Here is a 26,034-nt window from a genome sequence, read left to right as displayed (position 1 = left end):
CGGCCGCTGTGACCGAGCGGTCCTAGGCGGTTCAGTGTGGAACAGCGCTGCTGCTACGGTCGGAGGTTCGAAACCTGCCTTCGGGCGTCAGTATATGTTATAGTTATACTGATACAAAAACCTAGTTTGTGTGTTTGTGGCCGCGTGGGATTAGCAGAGCGGTCTAAGGCGCTGCAGTCATGGACTGTGCGGCTGGTCCCGGCGGAGGTTCGAGTCCTCCCTCGGGCATGGGTGTGTGTGTTTGTCCTTAGGATAATTTAAGTTAAGTAGTGTGTAAGCTTAGGGACTGATGACCTTAGCAGTTAAGTCCCATAAGATTTCACACACATTTGAACATTTGAACATTTGTGGGTTTGTGAATGAGTTACATTATATTAAGTTTTGGATTTGTCATACAGTAATCCATTTGAGGCAGTGAGAACCGTAAGGCACTAAAGCACATCAACATCAGTTGTGAGATTGTGATATTGTTTCATGCATATGACTGTTGATCTTGTGGCGAGTCACTTTTATGTGTGCTGTAAGCCCATAATATATTTATGAATATTCACGAAAGCTGTCTCACTCTTATATTCACTTAAGTGTGAGATCAATGATGGTGTGCTTTTGACATTTATGGTTCTCAGTGCCTCATTTGTATTCTAGTCAAGTGACATTACTACTTGAATTTCACTTCCACAAAAGGCAGTTTGTGTTCTGAGTTGGTTGTTTACTGTGCAGGAATCGGTTTTTGTGTACAGCATCAACATTAAGTCTGTCGATTCTCTTTTTAAGACGCTAACAGAAAAGAAAATGATCAGGAAAAGTTAGCTGCAAAGGAATTAGGGCCTCCCAGATCAGATCCGTTGATTGAGAAAGTGATGAAATCAAATAAGCTTCTGTACAAGCAAATATTTAGCAAAGGATTGTACAATATCATAAGTTGTTGTGGTGGTGTAATGTAAGACTGTCTGATTTTCAACCCGGAAGTTAATTCGTGGACTAATTCATCATTAGGGATTTTGTACATTTGTCCAAAAAAACAAAAAAAGCACGAAAACTCTCACTTACACAAAAATTCAAAAATGAAAGTGGATGTGTGTGATGTTCATAGGTTAGTTAGGTTTAAGTAGTTCTAAGCCTAGGGGACTGATGACCTCAGACGTTAAGTCCCGTAGTGCTTAGAGCCACTTGAATTTGAAAGGAATTCGGAGAGGTCCTCTCTTCACACCGAGAAGTTCGAATTAACTGGTGTTTTGAGAACTGCTCCTGGGAGACACCAGTTTCGCCTCAGATTATTGAAAAAATTACTATTGCCACCGTCGAAATCGCTGGACGCCAAGCACGATCTTCAAGCAGTGCACAAATATTCCATGGTCCAACGTTCGAAAAGTGCTGCGAACAATTGTGAAATTTATAATTGTGATTTTTTAATTCGGGCAGGCACAGCCGCTGATATTCATGATGAATTGACCTTGAATAAAACTGCAAACAGCTGTTAAGTGAAGATTTAATCACGACGGGTTTCGCTGCGTTACAACAGCATCTACAGGGGGTTAGTAGTGTCACATAGATTAACACACGGAGCTCCCTCCAACATTATTATTCACAGAATCCAACCCCAAGAAGAAGGGAAGTCGTCAAGAAATAATAACAGGCAGAGCACCGAGGTGAACAGTGCAGGGGATGAAGCACCTGTAATTGGTTGCCGCGAGGATAAACCACTGGAGGCGGTCAGCTATATTTGCTGTGGCGGTTATTATTCATAGCACTGGATTCCGTGACTAAGAGCTTTGAGGGGGGAGGGGGGAGATATGTCTGTGTTATAACGTATGTGACACTGTTAACCAAATGTAAATGCTACTGTAACGCAGCGAAACTAGTCGTGATTAAATAGTCACCTAACAGCTGTTGTGCTTTTATTCAAGTTCAGTTGTGAAATGGTATCTCTACTGCGGTCCCAGGCTCTCGTGGATGTAGATAGTCATCATACTGAGCAAAGTTTGTAACGTGGTGCGCAATTAACAACTGTTACCCCTCTCGTGTGGAATTTAAAATGTGTTTCTTTCAATGGTTTATTCGTCATTTCTCTTCCGTATGTCCTTAGACATGTTTAAACTGAGTTTAACTGTGCTACGATCACTCGCTTTCCATGGCGGCCCCATCAAGTAGGGAAAGTTCAATTATAACCACCCAGTACAGTGTATTGTGCCTCCACAATAGAGAACGAGGAATGCACGCCGCCTGATGCTTGGCAAACGCTGGGAACTGGTAACAGCGAAACGAAAACCACACGAGCGAACGTAATTTCACACCGATTAGTGGCAGAGTTCATGAATTTCAAACGGACTATTGGCGGTGTTTATTCAGTAATTATTTTAAATGAGTAGTTGACGGAAAATGAAACTATCATTCCTTTCGACATGTATGTACCATCCATAGCAATGTTATCAGAAACCCGGCACGAGCTGCAAATGGATGGCAAGAGAATAAACTATGGTCTTGCTGAAGGAACAGTTCCAGCATTCACCTTATGTTTTTTATAATTATTTAACCTGACCGAATTAGAGTTTTCAGCTCTATTGTTGCATCGAACTAGGGCTATAAACGTACAAAAAATTTTAATCACAATTTAATTATAACTGTAATTATAATTTTGCGATAACAATCATGCTACAAATAATTCACAAAATACACTGTGTCCTAATTATAAAAAATGGGACCCACACAGAAAAAATTGAACATATTTTAAATTATTAAAATTTACGTAAACAATGCGTAAACATAGCGTTCGGTTTTATGATCGCATGAAAAGAACAAATGATTCAAAATGGACGAAACATATCGTCAACATCTGTCACTCTAAACCGAAAACAATAATACCATGATAAATGGACTTAAAGAAATATGTAGAGGAAATGCATATACAACCGGAAGACACGCAAAACCTGTACATATTCAGATCAGCTGTAGTGACGTTTCGGAGTTTCTGAAGCGAGAAAAGAACAGCTGGTGCCAAGTGGTCAGATGAATGCTTTGCTAGACTCAGTGTTTTGATAAAAAAAAAAAAAGTATCTCACTTAAACAAAAAATAAAAAAATGGAAGCAGCGGCCATAATGGTTGTAAGCCTACCGTTCAAATGGTTCAAATGGCTCTAAGCACTATGGGACTTAACATCTGAGGTCATCAGTCCCCTAGACTTAGAACTACTTAAACCTAACTAACCTGAGGACATCACACACATCCATGCCCGAGGCAGGATTCGAACCTGCGACCGCAGCAGCAGCGCGGTTCCAGACTGAAGCGCCTAGAACCGCTCGGTCACAGCGGCCGGCAAGCTTACCGTGATCCTTAACTCACCGACTAACGAAATAAATAAATAATCATAAACAACACTGATATCGGTAATAACAGAAGTAAGACGGAGACCTGAAACACAAGTTGCATGCATCGGAGATTATTTAGAGTAACAGTATTGTCTTTTAATGAATAACAACAGCAATATTACTACGAGTCCTACTAATACGACTACTAATGCTAGCACCAATAGTAAAAATAACAACAATAGTGACGGCAGAAAATTCAAGTGTACTTACGAGTAGAGTTAAAAATGTGAAAGCATGAGCTAGCGAGTTCTAATAGAGAGAAATTCATGTGGTCTGCCCCAGCTATAGACTTTGGCAATTAGGGAAGCTCTGGTGGGAAAGGCAGTTACTTGGTTGTCACAGAGTAGAAGTTATGTTAGAAGACAGAAGGGCGGAGGGTATAACATCCCGCTTCGTGGTGATCAGAGGCAGAGCAGAAACTCAGATTGGAGAACGATAGGAAAGGACATTGAGAGACAAAAATCATGGGATAGCGATATTCACACTTGCAGGTGGCAGTAGTATCGCGGACGCAAGGTATAAAAGGGCAGTGCATGGGGTAGCTGTCATTTGTACTCGGACGATTCATGTGAAATTATGTCCGACGTAATTATAGTCGCGCGACGTGACTTAACAGACTTCGAACGCGGAATGGTAATTTCCATTTCGGAAATCGTTAGGAAATTGAATTTTCTGATATCCACAGTGTAAAGAATGTCCCAAGAAGACCAAATTTCATGCATTACCTCTCACCACATGCAACGCAGTGGCCGACGCCTCCATCTAACGATCGAGAGCAGCGGCGTTTGCGTACAGTTGTCAGTGCTAACAGACAAGCAACACTGCGTGAAATAACCGCAGAAATCAGTGTGTGACGTACGACAAATGTTTCCGTTAGGACAGTGCGGAGGAATTCGGCGGTAATGGGCTATGGCAGCAGACGACGGACGCGAGTGCCTTTGCTAACAGCACGACATCGCCTGCAGCATCTCTCCTGGGCTCGTGAGCATATCGGTTGGACCCCTGGAAACCCGTGAGCTGGTCAGATCTGATTTGAGTTAGTGAAAGCTGATGACAGGGTTCGAATGCGACGGAGACTCCATGAACGCATGGGCTCAGGTTGTCAACAAGGCACTGTGAAAGCTGGCGGTAGCTCCAAAATGGTGTGGGCTGTGTTCACTTGGAATGGACTGGATTCTCTGGTTCAACTGAACCGATTATTGACTTTAAATGGCTACGTTCCGCTACTTGGAGACCATTTGCAGTCATTCATGGACTTCTTGATCAAAATAACTATGGAATTTTTGTGGATGACAATGCGCCATGTCACCGGGCCACAATTGTTCGCAATTCGTTTGAAGAACATTCTGCAAATTTCGAAGAATGAATTGGCCGCCCAGATCACCCGAACTGAATCCCATCGAACATTTACGGGACATAATCGAGAGGTCAGTTCGTGCACAAAATCTTGCACCGGTAGCACTTTGGCAATTATCGATGGCTATAGGGGTAGAATGGTTAAGTATTTCTGCAAGGGACTTCCAACGACTTGTTGAGTCCATGCCACGTCGATTTTCTGCACTACGCCGGGTAAAAGGAGGCTCGACACGATATTAGGAGGTATCCCATGACTTTTGTCACCTCCATGTATATCGGTTTAACCTTTCATAGGAACCAACCAAGCATTTACCTTAAGTGATTTAGGTAAACCATCGAAAACGTAAATCTGGTATGTTAGACCGGGATCTGAAGCGGTGTTTGAAAACAAGTACAGACATTACTCTTATTTTAGGAACCTGATTAATAACTGCCACTCGGAGTTGAAGATGAGATGCAGTTTTTTTGATATTGTGAGATATTACTCCAAAGTCGAGTTTCTGCTACAGAAAACGAATTTAGAGAATACGGCTGTGTAATGGAGCGGGATAGGAAGGATTGTTCTCTGATGAGAACTAGTTCTTTTGGTGTGCTGGTCATATGACTATGAACTTTAAAGATATATGAGGTATTGTATACGTGATGAGACAACAACGTACACAGAGCGAGGAAATAGATTGTATGCAAACCTGCGCTTTTAAGACTTAAGTTATGATGACTGGACAGCGAACTGAAACTCATTCCTTCAGAAAAAGTGACCGCCGTTATGCCTCGCTTCGCCAAACGCGCGGACAACACAGCCTCTGCCTTACCCACAAATACGAGTCAGCTGCAGCCCGTAACTGTGAAACTCACTGTTACCTCACCGTGACATCGCGTAATCCTGAAGGTCACCGCCTGCTTAGTTCGGAAAATAAACAAGACGATGTAAAGGGGAATAAACATTTCAATCGCATCCAATCTCGCATCAGGCGTCTCAAATTGCACTGAAGTAGCGTGAAGGTCGTAAGACGTCGCTGACAACGTAGGATTCGTGATGTCTGCGTAATAAGCGACAGAGTAAATGACTCTGAAGTCGTATCCGATGTCAGTGAGGCTCAAATTTTCATTCAGTCGTCCTCACTTAAGTTTACTGTGGAGTTCCTAAACCTCTTCATACGAATATAAAGCCAGTTCCTTAGAAAGGTACACGATCCATTTCCACTTCCATTCTGTTTCAGTGTATTATTGGACGGTTCTTTTAATTTTGGTGCAACTCCCTAGCATTCAGATCGCGAAGTAATTTTTAGTACGTCTCCCTAAAAATTCGGCAGAGCTTACATAACATGTTGTCCAAGAGAACAATGAAACCTACAATATCGATACACCATTTTTAAGTAGATGAGTGTGGTGCAAGTTTTAGTGTTTTATATGTTGCCTGGCCTTCTTCCCGAAATAATGGCAGAGAGATTTTATCGTGAAACCAAAATTAGCGTAAGGAGATCCATGCATGGAACACTCAACCAGCTCGAAAGGAAAATTCTGCCTAACGACTGCACACAAAACCCTAAGAAGTTTTCGTTTCATTTTAAATTAATAAACAGATCGAAGCTGTCTGTAAAGACACTCCGCGGACATAATGGCATCGAAACGGAAGATGACAGAGAGAAGGCCGAAAAAGTAAACGCCTTTTTTCAAAACTCTTTTGCTGAGGAAGATCGTACAGTATCAAATCGTAGCACAAAAACAAAAATAACAAATGAGCATGGGATAGGAATGAACTGTAATCTTCCAACAGATGAAAGGCCACTTGATGTGATGTGTTAACAACATGATACTACATAGAGTATACGAAACAACTTCGCCATCTTCTGACAGCGGTTTACCGTAAGTCGCTGTAGGACTGAATGGAAAAAAGGGCAACTCATTCCAGTTTTCAATAAAGGTCGTCAAACACACGCACAAAGCTGTAGGTCTACATCTCTGAAAGCGGTCTGTTGTATAATTCTGGAACCTATTTTTTCCTCGAGTATGATGACATTTCTGGAGAAGGAAAATCTCTTGTGTAGGAATCAACACGGGTTTCGAAAACAACGGCAACCATAAACCGAACTCGTTCTGTTCACTCACGAGACCCAGAAAGTAATGGGTACCGGCTTCCAGGTTGATGCTGTGTTTCTTGACTTCCGGAAGGCAGTCGATACAGTTCTGCACTGCCGCCTAATGAACCAAATACGAGCATACGGAATATCGGATTAGCTGTGTGACTGGACTGAGGAAGTTTCTAGCAAACAGAACACAGTGTGTGGTTCTGAACGAAGAGGAATCTTAAAAATGGCTCTGAGCACTATGGGACTCAACTGCTGAGGTCATAAGTCCCCTAGAACTTAGAACTACTTAAACCTAACTAACCTAAGGACAACACACACATCCATGCCCGAGGCAGGATTCGAACCTGCGATCGTAGCGGTCGCGCGGTTCCAGACTGTAGCGCCAGAATCGCTCGGCCACCAGCGGCCGGCGAAGAGGAATCTCCAGACGTAAAAGTGTAAAAGTAACTTCGACTATTCCCAAACGGAGCGATGCAGGCGAAACGCAGCCAACCACTTGGTTGCCTTGGGGAAGGGGGGAGGAGGGGTAGAAGGACTGGGCAAACAGGACCTGAATACCATTCGTGACAGAAATCAGTTGTGTCCGATCTTTCGGACATCTCGAAACAACAGACACCATTTTGATCCACCTGTCATTACGAATTAAGACACAAAGAAATTACCAACATTGGCTGCGAGCAGGAAATGATTGAAATCAATGGGAAAAGTTGGAAATTTGTGCCGGAATGGGATTCGAACCCGCGTCTCCTCCTTACTAGGCAGATGGTCTGCCACTGAGCCATCCGGACACAGTGGTCATTGCAACTGCACGGACTGCCCCAGTATGCCTTACGTTCACACCCAAATTCTCGACGTATCCACACACTACTGATGTAGTGTCCCTGCTCATTGTCCTCATTACTCATGGCATCTCGCCGATACCTGTAAGAGGTCGACCTTGATGTACATCTGCACTGAAGTTGTCATTGGCCATCATCACGTTGATTATCGGACATGTCCGAAAGGACAAACACCATGTTAATCCTGCAGCCACTACGGATCAAGACGCAAAGGTTTTAAAGACATTAAATGTCAGTGGGTATTTATTTATCTCAATGGACAAAGTTGAAAATTTGTGCCAGACTGGGACTCGGATTCGGGTCTCCTGTTTACAAAGCATAAGCGCTGACCACTACGCCATCCGGGCACAGTGGTTAACAGAACTGCATGGACTACCCTCAATTTACACTACACACTGCTGATGTAGTGCCCCTGCTCATTATCTCCGTCATCTGCACATCAGTTCCCACTGACAGTTAATATCTTTAATTCCTTCGTGTCTTGATTTATAGTGGCTGCTGCATCAACACGGTGTCTGTTCTTTTGGACATGTTCGAAACAACAGACACCACATATATGCGTACACTATGTGACCAAAAGTATCCGGACAACCCCAAAAACATACGTTTTTCATGTTAGGTGCATTCTGCTGCCGCCTACTGCCAGATACTCCGTATCAGCGACCTCAGTAGTCATTAGACATCGTGAGAGAGTAGAATGGGGCGCTCTGGGGAACTCATGGACTTCGAACGTGGTCAGTTGATTGGGTATCACTTGTCTCATACGTCTGTACGCGACATTTCCACGCTCCTAAACATCCCTAGGTCCACTGTTTCCGATGTGATAGTGAAGTGTAAACGTGCAGGGACACGTACGGAACAAAATGGTACAGGCCGACCTCTTCTGTTGATTGACAGAGACCGCCGACCGTTGAACAGGATCGTAATGTGTAACAGGCAAACATCTATCCAGACCATCACACAGGAATTCCAATCTGCATCAGGATCCACAGCAAGTACTATGGCAGTTAGGCGCCAGGTGAGAAAACTTGGATGTCAAGGTCGAGCGGCTGCTCATAAGCCACACATCATGCCAGTAAATGGCAAACGATGCCTCGCTTGGTGTAAGGAGCATAAACATTAGACGATTGAATAGTGGAGAAACGTTGTGTGGAGTGACGAATCACAGTACACAATGTCGTGATCCGATGGCAGGGTGTGGGTATGGGGAATGCCCGGTGAACGTCATCTGCCAGCGTGTGTAATACTAACAGTAAAATTCGGAGGCGGTGGTGTTAGAGTGTGGTCGTGTTTTTCATGGAGGGAGCTTGCACCGCTTGTTGTTTTGCGTGGCTCTATCACAGCACAGGCCTACATTGATGTTTCAAGCATCTTCTTACTTCCCACTGTTGAAGAGCATCTTTCAACGCGATCGAACACCTGTTCATAATGCACTGCCTGTGGCGGAGTGGTTACGCGACAATAACATCCCTGTAATGGACTGGCCTGCACAGAGTCCTGACCTGAATCCTATAGAACACCTTTGGGATGTTTTGGAACGCCGACTTCGTGCCAGGCCTCATCGACCGACATCGATACCTCTCCTCAGTGCAGCACTCCGTGAAGAATGGCTGCCATTCCCCAAGAGACCTTCCAGCACCTGACTGAACGTATGCCTGCGAGAGTGGAAGCTGTCACCAAGGCTAAGAGTGGGCAAACACCATACTGAATTCCAGCATTGCCGATGGAGGGCGCCACGAATATTTAAGTCATATTCAGCCAGGTGTCCGGATACTTTCGATCACACCGTGTACATAAACCCAAACAACTCGCATGGCATGGCAGTAAACAAGAGACGGGATGCGCCCAACAGCTTCGTCGTATTAAGAATGAGTTACAGAGCCAAGAAAGAATGAGAGCGTCCATCAGCGCACACAGGAAGGGCTGTGGACTTCACCCACCGTATGTCACAAGTTGCACAGATTGGAAAGCCCATATAGATGAAGCAAAACTGGGGAATGCATTACAGAACTCTTTCAGAAATCATAAAATTTAGAAGGGAATGGTTCTTTAAAAAAATAATTATAGGAACCAGAAGTACACTTTAAGGGAGGTTGAGTTGCACAACAAGCAAATTTAACGGTCTAAAGCATGCTTGTCCGACCACGAAAAACCAATGTATACCAGTCAGTAGCACGAGGAACGTAATACAAGCATCACTGATTAAAGCCACTGAAAAGATTAAAAGAATTGGTCGCATAGAATAATGTCTTGTCCCAAGGCCACAAGCTACGACACAACGAACTTAAGCACAGGGAAAGTTTCGACGAGCTGCTAGAGAACACAGATGGACGTCGGTGTAAGTACCGCTTTCCCCCAGTGGTAGAACTCCTTAGCTGGTAGCTGCTGCCCACCAGAACGCCGTTACGGCGATAAACACCGGGCAGCTTGCTCCACTCAGCCGGCTCTACTCTCATCCGTCCAAGTCCCCACGGTCAGTATAGCCCGCATGCCCCAGGAGGGCTTTCAGTGACGAACCACAGACACAGAACACGAGGCCACTCGAGTCAACACGGAGTAGAATTGTGACGCATTCCCGGCTCTGCTCCTCAGCCAACCTCGATCTTCGATGGTCGAAAGTCAATAGAGCGAGGCCCCTCCCGTGCGGCAAATCAGGCCGCCAGCCACGCCCTCTGGCCAAAGATGGTTCAAATGGCTCTGAGCACTATGGGACTCAACATCTATGGTCATCAGTCCCCTAGAACTTAGAACTACTTAAACCTAACTAACCTAAGGACAGCACACAACACCCAGTCATCACGAAGCAGAGAAAATCCCTGACCCCGCCGGGAATCGAACCCGGGAACCCGGGCGTGGGAAGCGAGAACGCAACCGCACGACCACGAGCTGCGGACGGCCAAAGATGAGTACACATCAGAGCATGACAAGATCGATCGATTCGCGGCACGGCTCAACACGTCCGGTAATTTTCACAATATACAGGATGATTCAGCTGCCGCTACCTACGTGTTTTTTCGACCCGCAAGACCTTCAAAAACATAGTGAGATTTTCACATTCTCTCACTCGCTACGCACAACCTACTGGTTGAAGTCAAATGCCTCTAAGCACTATGGGACTTAACATCTAAGGTCATCAGTCCCCTAGACTTATAACTACTTGAACCTAACTAACCTAAGGACATCACACACATCCATGCCCGAGGCAAAATTCGAACCTGTGACGGTAGCAGCAGCGCAGTTCCAGAACCGCTCGGCAACCTACTGGTCCCACAGAGTAAATGAACAGGACCTTTTTGTAGGAAATTTAATGTAGTTAAATTTTGTACTGAGATATGTTTTCGCTGGAATCCACAGTTTTAGAGTTATTGAAGAAAAACGCTTTGGAATGTCACCTTTGTATGTTTTTCTTGAATAATTCGAAAATAGGGCAAGCAGCAAAAAAGCATTCAGTACAAAATTTAACTACATTAAATCTCCACAAAAAAGCCTTGTTCACTTTTTATGTAGCGTTAATAGTTTGCCCATAGCGAGCGAGAAAATATGAAAATCATGTGTGTGGTATTTGAAGGTCTTGCGGGTTGCATAAAATCTATCGGTAGGGGCAGCTAAATCTCCCTGCATATAAATGACCTAGTGGAGGACGTTGGAAGTTCCACGAGGCTTTCGCGGATGATGCTGTTATATACAGAGAAGTCGTGGTAATAGAAAATTGTACCGAAATGTAGGCAAACCTGCAGAGGGACGATAATTTGTGTAAGCACTGGAAATTGGTTCTTAACATAAACAGATGTAAGATACTTCAACAATGAGGCACGAAGGCCCATTTTTGTATGATAACAGGATTGCAGAGCAATCACTGGAAGCAGTCAAATACATAAAATATGCGTATGTAGAGATTTAATCTGTAACGGCCATGTGAAACTAATCGCAAGTAAGGCAGATGACAGACAGAGATTCGTCGAAAGAACACTCAGGAAACGTAGCCCACTGAGAAAGGAGGTAGCTTACAAACCCCTCGTTTGACCAATGCCTGAATATTTCTTGTCAGTCTGGGATCCGTATCTATAGGACTGATAGAGGAAATGAAGAAGAGCAGCGCGTTTCGTCACAGGATCGTTTTGTAAGCTTAGAAGCATCTCGGAGACCTTCATGACATTCTTCCGTATTCCACTGACAGAAGTCCAAAGAGATGCGTTTTGCATCGAGGTGTGTTTCACTGTTAAAATTCCGAAAGCTAACGTTCCTAGAAGAGTCAGTTATTATACAGGGTTCCCATAAACTGTCTTCACAACTTAAGACTTTAATATCTTTAAAACTCTGCTAGATATTAACAAGTGGTTTTCAACACGTGATAAGATAACTCATAATGCTTTATTTCCTCATTTATACACATCAATATGTGCAACCTCAGTGGCGCAGGTAATGTCTAGTCGGAATTGCATTTCTCGCCACATACGATTCAAGATGTCCACGGCGGCATGTACAAATACATTGCGAATGAGTGCCTTCAAGTCCTGTAGGTCTCTAACCTTGGTTTGGTACACCAGATCCTTTACAAAATCCCACAGGAAGACGACTGGTGGTGTGAGGTCAGAGGATCGTAGCGGCCATCGAACTGAATCATCTCGTCCAGTCCACCTATCCGGAAACTTTTCATCTAGAAATTGACGGACATTTAGGGACCGGTAGGGTGGTGCCACATCGTGCTGGAATATGACATCGGTTTGCAGGTGTCCCAGTTGTGGAACAGCAAACTCTTGTAACTTGTCCTGGCAAATACCAGCACTGACAGCAGACTCGATGAAAAAGAAGAGACCGGCGATACAATTGTGTGCACCAGACACTGAGCATGGGACTATCTCTTTCCATTTCCCGTGTAACATGAGGATGCTGTGAACCCTATGTATGAACATTATGACGATTGGTTTCCCGGATACGCGAAACGTTGCCTCATTGGGGAAACAAATCTTTTCGAAAAAGTCATTCTTTGTATTGTTCTTGCCTAGGATATCAGAATTAATTCACTTGGAAGGTAAAAAAGAAACTTTGTGAGTTTCCTTATCACATGTTGAAAAACATTTGTTAATATCTAATATAGTTTTAAAGTGATTAGCATTCTGTGTTGATTCCTCAACTTGTATGTCGAGAAAAGAGTATGGACGCAATATCTGAGAGATTCGAGCTTACAGCAAGGCTTACAAATATTCACTGTCCCCGCGAATCATTCGCGACTGGAACAGGAAACGGAGATGGTTCAAATGGTTCAAATGGCTCTGAGCACTATGCGATTTAACTTCTGAGGTCATCAGTCGCCTATAACTTAGAACTAATTAAACCTAACTAACCTAAGGACATCACACACATCCATGCCCGAGGCAGGATTCGAACCTGCGACCGTAGTGGTCGCTCGGTTCCAGACTGTAGCGCCTAGAACCGCACGGCCACTCCGGCCGACAGGAAAGGGAGAAATGACAGTGGTAATCAAAGTACCTCCGCCACACCATAATCTGGCTTGCAGAGTGCAAACGTATATGTAGAAGTAGAAAAATTTCATATCTGATGTTTAAAAACAAACATACTCTATCTTTGTACTGTTAATATCGTATTACGAGGGCAGTTCAATAAGTAATGCAACACATTTTTTTTCTCGGCCAATTTTGGTTGAAAAAACCGGAAATTTCTTGTGGAATATTTTCAAACATTCCCGCTTCGTCTCGTATAGTTTCATTGACTTCCGACAGGTGGCAGCGCTGTACGGAGCTGTTAAAATGGCGTCTGTAACGGATGTGCGTTGCAAACAACGGGCAGTGATCGAGTTTCTTTTGGCGGAAAACCAGGGCATCTCAGATATTCATAGGCGCTTGCAGAATGTCTACGGTGATCTGGCAGTGGACAAAAGCACGGTGAGTCGTTGGGCAAAGCGTGTGTCAACATCGCCGCAAGGTCAAGCAAGACTGTCTGATCTCCCGCGTGCGGACCGGCCGTGCATAGCTGTGACTCCTGCAATGGCGGAGCGTGCGAACACACTCGTTCGAGATGATCGACGGATCACCATCAAACAACTCAGTGCTCAACTTGACATCTCTGTTGGTAGTGCTGTCACAATTGTTCACCAGTTGGGATATTCAAAGGTTTGTTCCCGCTGGGTCCCTCGTTGTCTAACCGAACACCGTAAAGAGCAAAGGAGAACCATCTGTGCAGAATTGCTTGCTCGTCATGTGGTTGAGGGTGACAATTTCTTGTCAAAGATTGTTACAGGCGATGAAACATGGGTTCATCACTTCGAACCTGAAACAAAACGGCAATCAATGGAGTGGCGCCACACCCACTCCCCTACTAAGAAAAAGTTTAAAGCCATACCCTCAGCCGGTAAAGACATGGTTACAGTCTTCTGGAACGCTGAAGGGGTTATTCTGTTCGATGTGCTTCCCCATGGTCAAACGATCAACTCTGAAGTGTATTGTGCTACTCTTCAGAAATTGCAGAAACGACTTCAGCGTGTTCGTAGGCACAAAAATCTGAACGAACTTCTCCTTCTTCATGACAACGGAAGACCTCACACAAGTCTTCGCACCCGAGAGGAGCTCACAAAACTTCAGTGGACTGTTCTTCCTCATGCACCCTACAGCCCCGATCTCGCACCGTCGGATTTCCATATGTTTGGCCCAATGAAGGACGCAATCCGTGGGAGGCACTACGCGGATGATGAAGAAGTTATTGATGCAGTACGACGTTAGCTCCGACATCGACCAGTGGAATGGTACCGTGCAGGCATACAGGCCCTCATTTCAAGGTGGCGTAAGGCCGTAGCATTGAATGGAGATTACGTTGAAAAATAGTGTTGTGTAGCTAAAAGATTAGGGAATAACCTGGTGTATTTCAATGCTGAATAAAACAACCCCTGTTTCAGAAAAAAAAAGTGTTGCATTACTTATTGAACTGCCCTCGTAGTAAATCAAAAACAGAGTTTGTTTATTTTCCATCCCTAAATACTCAAAGTGTTTATTTTTTTCCCAGAATTTCAATATCCTTTCCAAATATCTCCTTGGTCTCTTCTACAGCCTACTCAATGTACAGATTTAATAACATCGGGGTTTGGGAACAACTCTGTCTCACTCCCTTGTCAATTATTGCTTGCCCTTCGAATGACATAACTGCAGCCCGGTTTCTGTACAAGTTGTAAATAAGGTTTCTTTCTCTGTTCTTTAATCTTGCTGGCTTCAGAATTTCTAACAATCTAGTTCAATCGAAATTGTCAAAAGCTTTTTCTAAATCTACAAGGGGCGATCAAGAAGTTTCTGTTCGAAGGCCGTGCTGTCCAGAATCGGTGTGGTAATCAGGCGAAATCACCGTGAGCACTGAGGCAATCATCCCACGGACGCATCATGTTGAAAATACCCGTTTGGTAAAACACTGTGTCCTGCTTCGTGAAGAAGTTAGTAACTGCTTGCTGCACATCTTCGTGCAACAGGAATGGTCGACCTTTCAAAACCTTTTTTTAAGGGACCGAAGGCTTGATAATCGGATGGGGAGAGATCAGTACTACAAGGCGGGTGCTCGAGTGTCTCCCACTTTAGTTGGCTTATTCTACAGTTATGACGTTTGCGATATGAGGACGTGCGTTATCGTGAAGCAGAAACACCCCTTGGCGCACCATTCCACAACGGTGGTTTTCGATAGACATGCTGTCCCATACACGTTCTTCATTCTCCGATAGATGCCTACCGGTGCTTGTCCTTCGGCAGCTAAGAAAAGAATAACACGTTAGTCCTTTTTGGACGCATTCGAGAAAAACGTCGTTTTAGTTCACATTTCCGCGTTTACCGCACACACATCGGAAAGACATTAAGGCAACATTAACCTTTTGCCTACATATCGGTGCTTATATACTCGCATCGAAGCCGTGCTACGTTGCATACACGGCGCAGCAATGCCCTCGGACGGAAACATTTTTGATCACCCTTATACAGATGCTATAAACATAGGTTTTCCTTTCTTCTAAGATGAATCTTAGGGTCATATTGACTCGCATGTTCCTGCATTTCTCCCGAACCCAAACGAATCTTCCCCAAGGTTGGATTCTACCAGTTTTTTTTAGTATTCTGTAAATAACTTATGTCAGTATTTTGCAACTATAACTTGTTAAACGGATAGTTCGGTAATATTCACACGTGACCGCAACTACCGTTTTTTGGAATTACATTTATTAATTCTTTTTGTAATCCGAGGACACTTTGCCTTTCTCATAAGTTTTGCACGCCAACTAACGGTTTTTTTCTTGATTTATTCTCTATATCTACATCAGTACTCCCCGGGGGTACACGAAAGGAGCCTCCCCGAAGATCATGACAACGATCGGGCGTACCCTGGACAACGTTAGGCCTGTGCCTAACGGCCAATCCTTTCAACACCAAGACACCACAAAAAGGCTTTCATCAAAGCCAGCGCTAAATATAATGTCCATAAACATTGAAGGGCTCTCTCATGAGAAAGAAGTGCTACTTGCTGTAGCATGTAAAACTCACAACTGTGATCTCTTACTAATCCAAGAGACCCACATTGGCCCCACAAATAGAAGACCAAAGATCCACGGAATTAAATTAGTAATTGAAAGACCACACGAGCAATATGGCAGCGCAATCTTCACCAAAATGGGCATAGGTATTATATCTGCAGAACTGACATCTCAAGATGACATCGAAATCTTGACTGTAGAGTTACAGTCCTGCACTGTGACGTCTATATATAAGCCTCCGAGCAGGGAGTTCAGATTCAGTGAGCCAACCAACTTCAACTCACAACCAACGAAAATAGTAATGGGCGACTTCAACTGTCATGGATCAGCCTGGGGGTACAGGCAGGCAGACAAAAGTGGGGACGACCTAGAAACCTGGGCAGACTCAACTGGCCTTAAACTAATACACGACCCTAAACTTCCATATTCCTTCAACAGCAACAGGTGGAACCGTGGATACAATCCAGATAACATCTTTGTCAGCGAAAACGTAGCACATCAAACCAGGAAGGATGTGGGAGACCCCCTCCCACATACACAGCACCGAGCTATATTATGTCTGGTTGAAGCAGTTGTTAAACCAGCAACCACCCATTTCCAAAGACGTTTTAATTTTAAACGTGCCCTATGGGACAAATTATCTGAAGAACTTGACAAAGAGGTGCAGAACCTTGATGCTAGCCCGGAAAAATATGACGCTTTCATTGAATTAGTTAAAACTGTCTCCCGAAGAAATATCCCCCGAGGCTGCAGAACTAGTTATATCCCTGGACTTGATGGAAACTCAAAGGTTCTTCTGGAACATTACCAACAGCTCTTCGAGGAAAACCCTTTTTCAGAGGAAACAACTATGGCGGGAGAAGAACTCCTCGAGGCCATACCAGCCTCAAGAACAATGAAATGGTGTAATCTAATCACAAACCTAGACATGAAACAGAATAGCCGAAAGGCCTGGAAACTTCTTAAAAACATCAATAATGACCCCTCATCTAATACACAAAATTTGTATAAGGTCACACCAAATCAAATAGCAAATCAACTTCTACTTAATGGTAAAACCAACAGGAAGCACCCAAGAAAGAAACTACAGAGAGGCACTCAAGAAAAAGACCACCTAGGCACCTCCTTTACTCTAAAAGAATTAGAAGATTCCATCTCCATAATGAAAATTAATAAAGCCGCTGGCCTAGATGATCTACGCCCAGAACAAATAAAAATGTTCGGACCTGTTCCCAGACGGTGGTTACTAGATATGATGAACAAATGTGTTCTTGAAATGAAAATCCCCAAGACTTGGCGGAAGGCAAATATAGTAGCTATACCAAAACCTGGAAAAAACCCCACAGACCCTAAAAATTTTCGGCCTATCTCCCTACTTTGTCAGCTCTATAAAGTCTTAGAAAGAATGATCCTTAACCGCATCTCAGAACATGTAGACAAGAATATAATTAAAGAGCAAGCAGGATTCCGCCCAGGAAGGTCATGCTGCGGACAAATCCTCAACCTTACACAGTACATAGAAGATGGATACGAGCGGAAACAAATTACAGGTGCAGCCTTTATCGACCTTACAGCAGCTTACGACACCATAAACCACAGTAAGTTAATATCAAAAATATATAACACCACAAAAGACTACCGACTGGCGCAATTCATCCAGTGCCTGTTGCAGAATAGACGGTATTTTGTCACGCTGCAGTCGAAGAAGAGCCGATGGCGGACCCAGAAAAACGGCCTACCTCAAGGTAGCGTCCTCGCCCCATTGCTGTATAATATTTATACCAATGACCAACCGATCAGCATGGACGCTCGCTCCTTCATCTATGCAGACGATACAGTCGTTGCCACCCAGGGAAAAACCTTTGAAGAGGTAGAAAGTAAATTAACTTTAGCGATTGAAAAGCTGGGTGACTATTATGATAATAACCACCTCAAGCCAAACCCAGCAAAAACCCAGGTCTGTGCTTTTCACCTACGTAATAAGGAAGCAAGGAGGAAACTCAACATAAGCTGGAAGGGACAACATCTATCTCACTGCGACACACCAAAATATCTTGGGATTAAACTTGACCGTGCTCTCACCTACAAGGAACACTGTTTGGCCACAAAGATGAAAGTGAGTGCCAGGAACAACATCATCCGCAAGCTAACAAATAGCAGATGGGGAGCGCAACCTACAGTTCTCCGCACGTCAGCTTTAGCTTTATGTTTCTCCACTGCGGAGTACTCGGCACCCGTTTGGCAAAATTCCACCCACGCTGAACAAGTAAATATAGCATTGAATGAGACTGGACGCATCGTGACAGGATGCCTCCGCCCAACTCCCACAAAGCAGCTGTACCACCTCATGGGCATAGCCCCGCCAGACATCAGAAGAAGGGCTGCCGCAGAAATCGAGAAACATAAACAGGAGACAGATCCCAGGCATCCAATGTTCGGATACAATCTTCAACCTCGCCGACTTAAATCAAGGAAGAGTTTCCTACGAACAACTGAAGCAACTCTTTTATCACCTAGAGCACGACGAGAAGAGCTGTGGTACAATGTGGACCCAGGAAGACCAGGGAATAGCCCCAGGGAAGAACCCACAGCTGCCTCTGAACTCCCATATACGACCTGGAAAGCCCTGAATAGACTACGAACAGGCGTATCAAGATGCAGAGCAAACTTGGAAAAATGGGGCTACATCAGCGCAGACGAGCCCTGCGAGTGTGGAGAACAGCAAGACCCACAACACCTACTGGTCTGCAGGAAACTAAACAACCCGTGTTCGACTCAAGACCTATTTGAAGCAAATGACAAGGCTATTCAAGCTGCAGTGTATTGGGCTTCACGTGGGATATGAAAATCGCTCTGTTTCGCATCCTTAGCGCTTATCATTATATGTTACATACTTTTCTATATTATTGTAGTTAATTTACCTTATAACCATGTATTATGGTATTATAACTGCTTCTCTTGCATTGTAATATAATTTTTTTTGTAAAATGGTGATGTCTTGGATACGATAAATAAATAAATAAAAGTACTCCCCAAATCATCTAACAGCGTGTGGCAGAGCGTACTTCTGGTACCACTATCTGATATCCCCGGGTTCGATTCCCGGCGGGGTCAGGCCTCTGCCTCTTGATGACTGGGTGTTGTGTGATGTCCTTAGGTTAGTTAGGTTTAAGAAGTTCTAAGTTCTAGGGGACTGATGACCATCGATGTTAAGTCCCATTGTGCTCAGAGCCATTTTTTTTATATCCCTTCCCTGTTCCATTCGCGAACGGCGCATGGGAAGAATGATTGTCTGTAAACTTCTGCATCAGCTCTAATTTCTCTTATTTTCTTGTTGCAGTCATTTCGGGAGACGTATGTGGAGGAATTAATATGTTGTCCGATTCTTCCCGGAACGTACTCTCTCAGAATTTCAATAGTAAACCGCGCCGTAAAAAAAAATTAAATAAATAAATTTAAAAAAATAAATATACTGACTGTTTCAACCGTACCCACAAAAATTGTTTCAACCATCCCCAGCCCCACCTTTGGCAAAATACAGTTTATAGTACTGGTGGTAATAGTAACACATTAAAATTAGTTATTATTCCGAACTCTACAAACTACATGAAAGTCACAAACAGACATTCAATATTTTGAGTTAAATAAAATACGTGATATAACAGAATAAAAATGCTTAACTTTTGGCTATTAAAACACAATAGAGCCTCCTGTACGTGACGACAATGCACAGGGAGCGGCACAAAACTGAGATTCGTGTCCAGACCTGTCGCAAGCTCCGCTGTCCCATTACGCCCCCCAATCCCTACCTAACCGTTCCAGACATATTTACTTTCTTTCAACCGTCCTTTGTTTCAGTCATACCGAGGAATTTGTCACCAATGGTATTCTCGCATGGATATCAATAATTCTGAGTGAATGTCGTCTACTCCAGAGATCTTTTTTGGACTTAGGTCTTCCACAGCTCTCTCAAACTCCTTTCGCAATATCGTGTCTCATTTTTATATCCTTTCTGTCTTCAATTTCATTTTCCTTTTATAGCCCTTCTACACATTTTTGCACCTTTCTGCTTACCCTTCTTTGTTTAGCACTGGCTTGCCGTCTGAGCTCTTGATGTACGGCAGCAATCTATTTTAAAACTTGTGACTTGCGCTCTTGTGTTGTTACTGTTGTTTTGTTCTATGCAAGAGTGCTAATGACCCTGCAGTTTGGCACCTAAAAACATTCGTCGTCGCCGTCATCATGACGTGGGGACAGGGTGGCAGTTATAAATGGCGACGGGTGTCCGTGGCTGTGTTCGCAGGAGGCGTGGGACATCGCGCGCAAGGTGTCGTGCGCCACGGCGAGCCTGCAGGAGAAGACGGTGCTCTTCCGGCCGTTCGTCGTCGACATGCTCGAGGTGGTCTCCGTGCCGGTGACCACGGGCACCGTCGACTGCTGGATGGACATCCGCCGCGGCTACTTCCCCAACGTGAGTAATCTGTCTTACCCTGTCCAACTCTAACCCACTCTCTCACTCCTCTGTCTCGAGACACCACTTGCATCCTCATGCTTGAAAAGCTATTTCTATGGCATCTCTGACAGATTAATTAAATGCGTGTTGAATAACTGATGGATTCCCTTGTGTAACATCACAAAGCGTCATTATCATCATTCTTACCCTTGCAAAATAGTTGATAACTCGCAGTGTCATACTGTTATGTTTTTTTTTTGTTTTTTTTTTTTTTTCTTCTTCTTTAAGAGGAATGTCCTGTAGTAGACTCTAACCAAATACTCCAGCAGATGCGGATCTAGGATTGGGTTCGGGGGGAAGCGATGGTGTCACAGTGTCCCTAATACAATTTTTTTAAGATACGACAAATGCGCAGTAGAATTGATTTTTCACTCTGCAGCAGAGTGTGCATGCAAACCAATCACTGAGTTACCAAAGAACGACTCACGACCCGTCCTTATCGATTTACTTACACCAATACGTGATCTCCTACCTTCCAAACTTCACAGATATTCCCCTGCGAAACTTGCACGACTGTTACTACCGGAAGAAAGGATATTGAAGAGACATGGCTTATTCACAGCTTAGGGGATTGTTTCCAGAATAAAATTTTCGCACTGCAGCGGAGTGTGCGCTAATACGAAACTTCCTAGTATATTAAACTATTTCCGGACCGCGATTCAAACTCGAGACCTTTGCCTTTCGCGGGAAAGTGTGTTACTCAAGCACGATTCACGACCCCTCCTCATAGCTTTACTTTCGCCAGTGCTTCACGTCCTCATCCAAGCTGGAAACATTCACCAGGCTGTGGTTAAGCCATGTCTTCGAAATATCCTTTCTTCAGAGTGCTAGTCTCGCAAGTTTTGCAGCAGAACCTCTGTGAATTTTGGAAGGTAGAAGATGAGCTTTCCAGTCTCTCCTACAATGATGGGAATAATTTCAAATCGCTACAGTCAACATAATTGTCCTGAAAGATTCACCAACTGTTTAGCAAATTAAGGTAATTATCATTTATTTCTGAGTCTCAGCTGCACATTTTTAATCAAATTAAATGTTTCAGTCATTCCGGATCATATTCAGATCTAAGCACTTGCATCAGCAAGCCGTCTTGCCTACTCAGAACCACATGTCAAAGTACTGACAGTACTCTCATACGTGGTTCTGAGTAGACTGCGAATCAGTTAGACTAAATGACATACAATAATGTCAAGTTGTACAGATTAGGATGGAAAAAAAGGCGGGAAGCTACAACGTCATAAGCGCCTCGTAGCCGGCAACCAGCACCGCACTTGTGTTAGGTGGGATAGCTACCACTCAGGGGACACTGCATTCAGTTTCAGCAACGCACAAGTGGTTCCTGGGAGGCTTACAGCAACGGAACATGTGAACAGTTTCACGAAGACATTTTCAGTGTCTGCAACAGTGTCCAGAGCCCACTTTACTGTCAGGCAAATAATTGTGTGCACGCGAGCTCTTGAGTAATTGAAGTAGCTGAGGACCGAGAGATACACAACGCATACGTACATATCTTCTGAAAACTGGTGGATGCAAAGCTGTAAGTCATACTTGGGTAGCTCAGCCGTAGTGCACTTGACTGCGAGAGTCAAAGGTCCTGGATTCGAGTGACGGTCCGTCAGACACCTTGAACCTGTCAAGAAGTTTCAAATGAGCACAAACTCCACTACACAGTGAACATTCATTCTAGCTGCCTACTCTCTGGAATTAGCAGCGTTTCAAATTCTCATTGTTATTCGAGTTAGTGTTAAAGGTGCTTAGCTCGGTAACAACTGCTGAGTATTCTATAACGCAACGGCTGTACCAATAGTAAGAAGAAAATTTTTGGACGAACTAGCATTATCATTTTTACAGAGGAAACTAATATAAACTTTTGGTACAGGGAATGCAAAAGAGCAATATTTAAAATTCTGAAGATAATTCTCATTTATTGTTCCGTCTCAGGTGCACATTTTTAATTACATTACATGTTGCGATCATTCTGGATCATCTTCAGATCTAAGTAGTTGCGTCAGCAACTCGTCTTGTCTGCTAAGAACCACATATAAGAGTACTGACAGTACTGTCATATGTGATTCTGAAAGGACAAAATTCTCAGAAGTATGTCGATACTGGAAAGATATTGGTCCTGAGAATTCCAAGGCCATACCATAATCTGTACAGACGTTCCTTAGATTAACCAGGTCTACAAAAAGAAATGAGAGGGTCTTTAGTTTATATATGTAGAAAGAATATTTAATAATATATTTTTATTTACTTACGAAAACATGACTAAAGCTTACATTTTATGTCTGCGTGCAGTAACGTTTTTCCGTTATGATTATAACGTATGATGCAAGCAGTTGATGTTCAAATGTCAAAAGATATTTTTATGCGATATAATTACAATTTAATAAGTTTCAGACTTTTTACTTTCCTTGTACTGTGAAACATTGCTTCTTGCCGAATTTCATGATTCTATGTCAACGGGGGGAGCCCAATAGCTTTTGATGAATGAGTCCGCGAATATCAAAGTATGTGACATAAATGGCCGAATCTCTTGATTGCATTGACTTAGAAGCTTAAATTTTATGTACCGCCAAGGGATAATATACCTTAGTATGTGACATCAATCTGAACTTCATACGCCAAAATGTTTCAGAGAAAAATGGTCTTAATAGACGATCAGACAGGCAGACGGATAAAAAATGAAAAGAAAATACTTTTCGTGTGATATAATTTGAATTAACAATTTTCGGGTTTTTTTTCCTTGACGTATGCCGAAACCTTGCTTCTTACCAAATGTCGTGATTCTAGGTCAACGCGAAGTATCCTACAACTTTTGATGAGTGAGTTTTAGAGTATCAAAATACGTGACGTAAAAGACCGTATCTTTTGACTTAGAAGCTTACAATTTTTAAAACGCCAAGGAACCATGGACCTCATCACTTGAGATAAATTTGAGCTTGCTGCGCCAAACTGTTCCAGGGAAAAACGGGCTTAACAAACGAACAATGGATAAGAAAAATGACCAAAAATATTTTTTCGTGTGATATAATTACAGATTAGCTATTTTAGCATTTTTTCCTTTACTTGTACTGTGAAACCTTGCTTCTTGCCAAATTTTATGGTACTAGTTCAACGGGAAGTACACCACAGGTTTCGATGAGTGAGTTTGAGAGTATTAAAATATGTGGCGTAAACGGCCGTATCTTTTGATTGCATTGACTTAGAAGCTTAAATGTTTTACAGCGCCAAGGGACCGAAGATCTCAGTATGTGAAAAAAATTTCAACTTGATACGTCTATCCGTTCCCGGGTGAAAGGTTATTAACAGTAGGACACACAGACAGACAGACAACAAAACGATTCTACAAGGGTCCCGTTTTTACAGACTGAGGCAAGGAACCCTAAAAATGAATAGAGATTAACCGCAATGGTATGAGAGAGTAGTATTAGGCGTGAGAGCCCGCCCCTTAGTGAACATTGTTTTGCAGACGTCTCCGCTCGGGGAGATCATCAAGATTGGGGAGCCGCTGACAGTGCTGGTGTACATCAAGGACAGCGAGCGACGCTACGACGTGCGCGTGCGCGACTGCTGGGCGTACGACAGCGAGGACTACGAGGCGGCCGACACGCAGAAGCTGCAGCTCACCGGGCCCGACGGCTGCCCAAAGTGAGTCACCGCGCTCAGCTCCTCACGTCCAGCGTGTCAAATGTTTTACTCGTCTTTCGCACGACAGTGGAACATTCGTAGGTGTAACAAATGTTCCTGTAGTATGAGGCACTTGTCAAGCACTTTCGAGAAACCGAGGTCCGAGTTCTGTTGCTGTAGAACTTCTTTTCTTTTTATTGTCAGTTCGTCCTCCTCGTCCCATTCAGGCGTGGGATGGGAGGGGGTAGCTGTCAGCAGACATAAGCCATATGAGAGTAAAAATTTTAAGGTTATTATAAAATTGGACAGGACGGTTTACATAATGAATGTTGACACAATAAAAATAGAGATTGTCAGTTGCATAACTCAAAATATAAAATGCTGATTTGTTGATTAATTAAAAGAAAATACACTAGTGGCCATTAAAATTGCTACACCAAGAAGAAATGCAGATGATAAACGGGTATTCATTGGACAAATATATAATACTAGAAGTGACATGTGATTACATTTTCACGCAATTTCAGTGCATAGATCCTGAGAAATCAGTACCCAGAACAACCACCTCTGGCCGTAATAACGGCCTTGATGAGCCTGGGCATTGAGTCAAACAGAGCTTGGATGGCGTGTACAGGTACAGCCGCCCATGCAGCTTCAACACGAAGCAGTTAATTCCATAAATTATCTGGGAGTACGCATTAGGAGTGATTTAAAATGGAATGATTATATAAAGTTGATCGTCGGTAAAGCAGACGCCAGACTGAGATTCATTGGAAGAATCCTATGGAAACGCAATCCGAAAACAAAGGAAGTAGGTTACAGTACACTTTTTTGCCCACCCAGTGTGGCATCCGTACCAGGTAAGGTTGATAGAAGAGATAGAAAGTATCCAACGTCGAGCAGCCCTTCGTTACAGGATCATTTAGTAATCGCGAAAGCGTTACGGAGATAGTAGATTAACTCCAGTGGAAGACTTTGCGGGAGAGACGCTCAGTAGCTTGGTACGGGCTTTTGTTGAAGGTTCTAGAACATACCTTCACCGAGGAGTCAAGCAGTGTATTGCTCCCTCCTACGTATATCTCGCGAAGAGACCATGAGGATAAAATCAGAGAGATTAGAGCCCTCACAGAGACATACCGACGATCTTTCTTTCCACGAACAATACGAGACTGGAAGAGAAGGGAGAACCAATAGAGGTACTTAAAGTACCATCCGCCACACACCGTCAGGTGGCTTGCGGAGTATGGATGTAGATGTAGATACCACAGTTCATCAAGAGTAGTGACTGGCGTACTGTGACGAGCCAGTTGCTCGGCCACCATTGACCAGACGTTTTCACTTGGTGAGAGATCTGGAGAATGTGCTGGCTAGGGCAACAGTCGAACATTTTCTGTATCCACAAAGGCCCGTACAGGACCTGCGCATGCGTTCGTGCATTATCCTGCTGAAATATAGGGTTCCGCAGGGATCGAATGAAGGGTAGAGCCACGGGTCGTAACACATCTGAAATGTAACGTCCACTGTTCAAAGTGCCGTCAGTGCGAACAAGAGGTGACCGATGGCACCCCATACCATCACGCCGGGTGATACGCCAGTATGGACATGACGAATACACGCTTCCAATGTGCGTTCACTGCGATGTCGCCAAACACGGATGCGACCATCATGATTCTGTAAACAGAACCTGGATTCATCCGAAAAAATGACGTTTTGTCATTCGTGCACCCA

The 26,034-nt window shown here is 43.7% G+C and overlaps 1 protein-coding gene across 1 annotated transcript in view; it reads left to right on the top strand.

Moving 5' to 3' along the window:
* Positions 1-26,034, top strand: part of LOC124622946 (mucin-2-like) — a 243,596-nt gene that overhangs the window by 174,967 nt on the left and 42,595 nt on the right. The window contains exons 5-6 of the mRNA XM_047148737.1: positions 20,470-20,637; positions 24,149-24,327. Coding sequence (XP_047004693.1) covers positions 20,470-20,637; positions 24,149-24,327 — 347 coding nt within the window. The remainder of the gene's footprint in view (positions 1-20,469; positions 20,638-24,148; positions 24,328-26,034) is intronic.

The sequence above is a fragment of the Schistocerca americana genome, chromosome 7 (genome assembly GCF_021461395.2).
Source record: "Schistocerca americana isolate TAMUIC-IGC-003095 chromosome 7, iqSchAmer2.1, whole genome shotgun sequence".
Classification (NCBI taxonomy): domain Eukaryota; kingdom Metazoa; phylum Arthropoda; class Insecta; order Orthoptera; family Acrididae; genus Schistocerca; species Schistocerca americana.
This window is presented reverse-complemented; position numbering and strand designations above follow the sequence as displayed.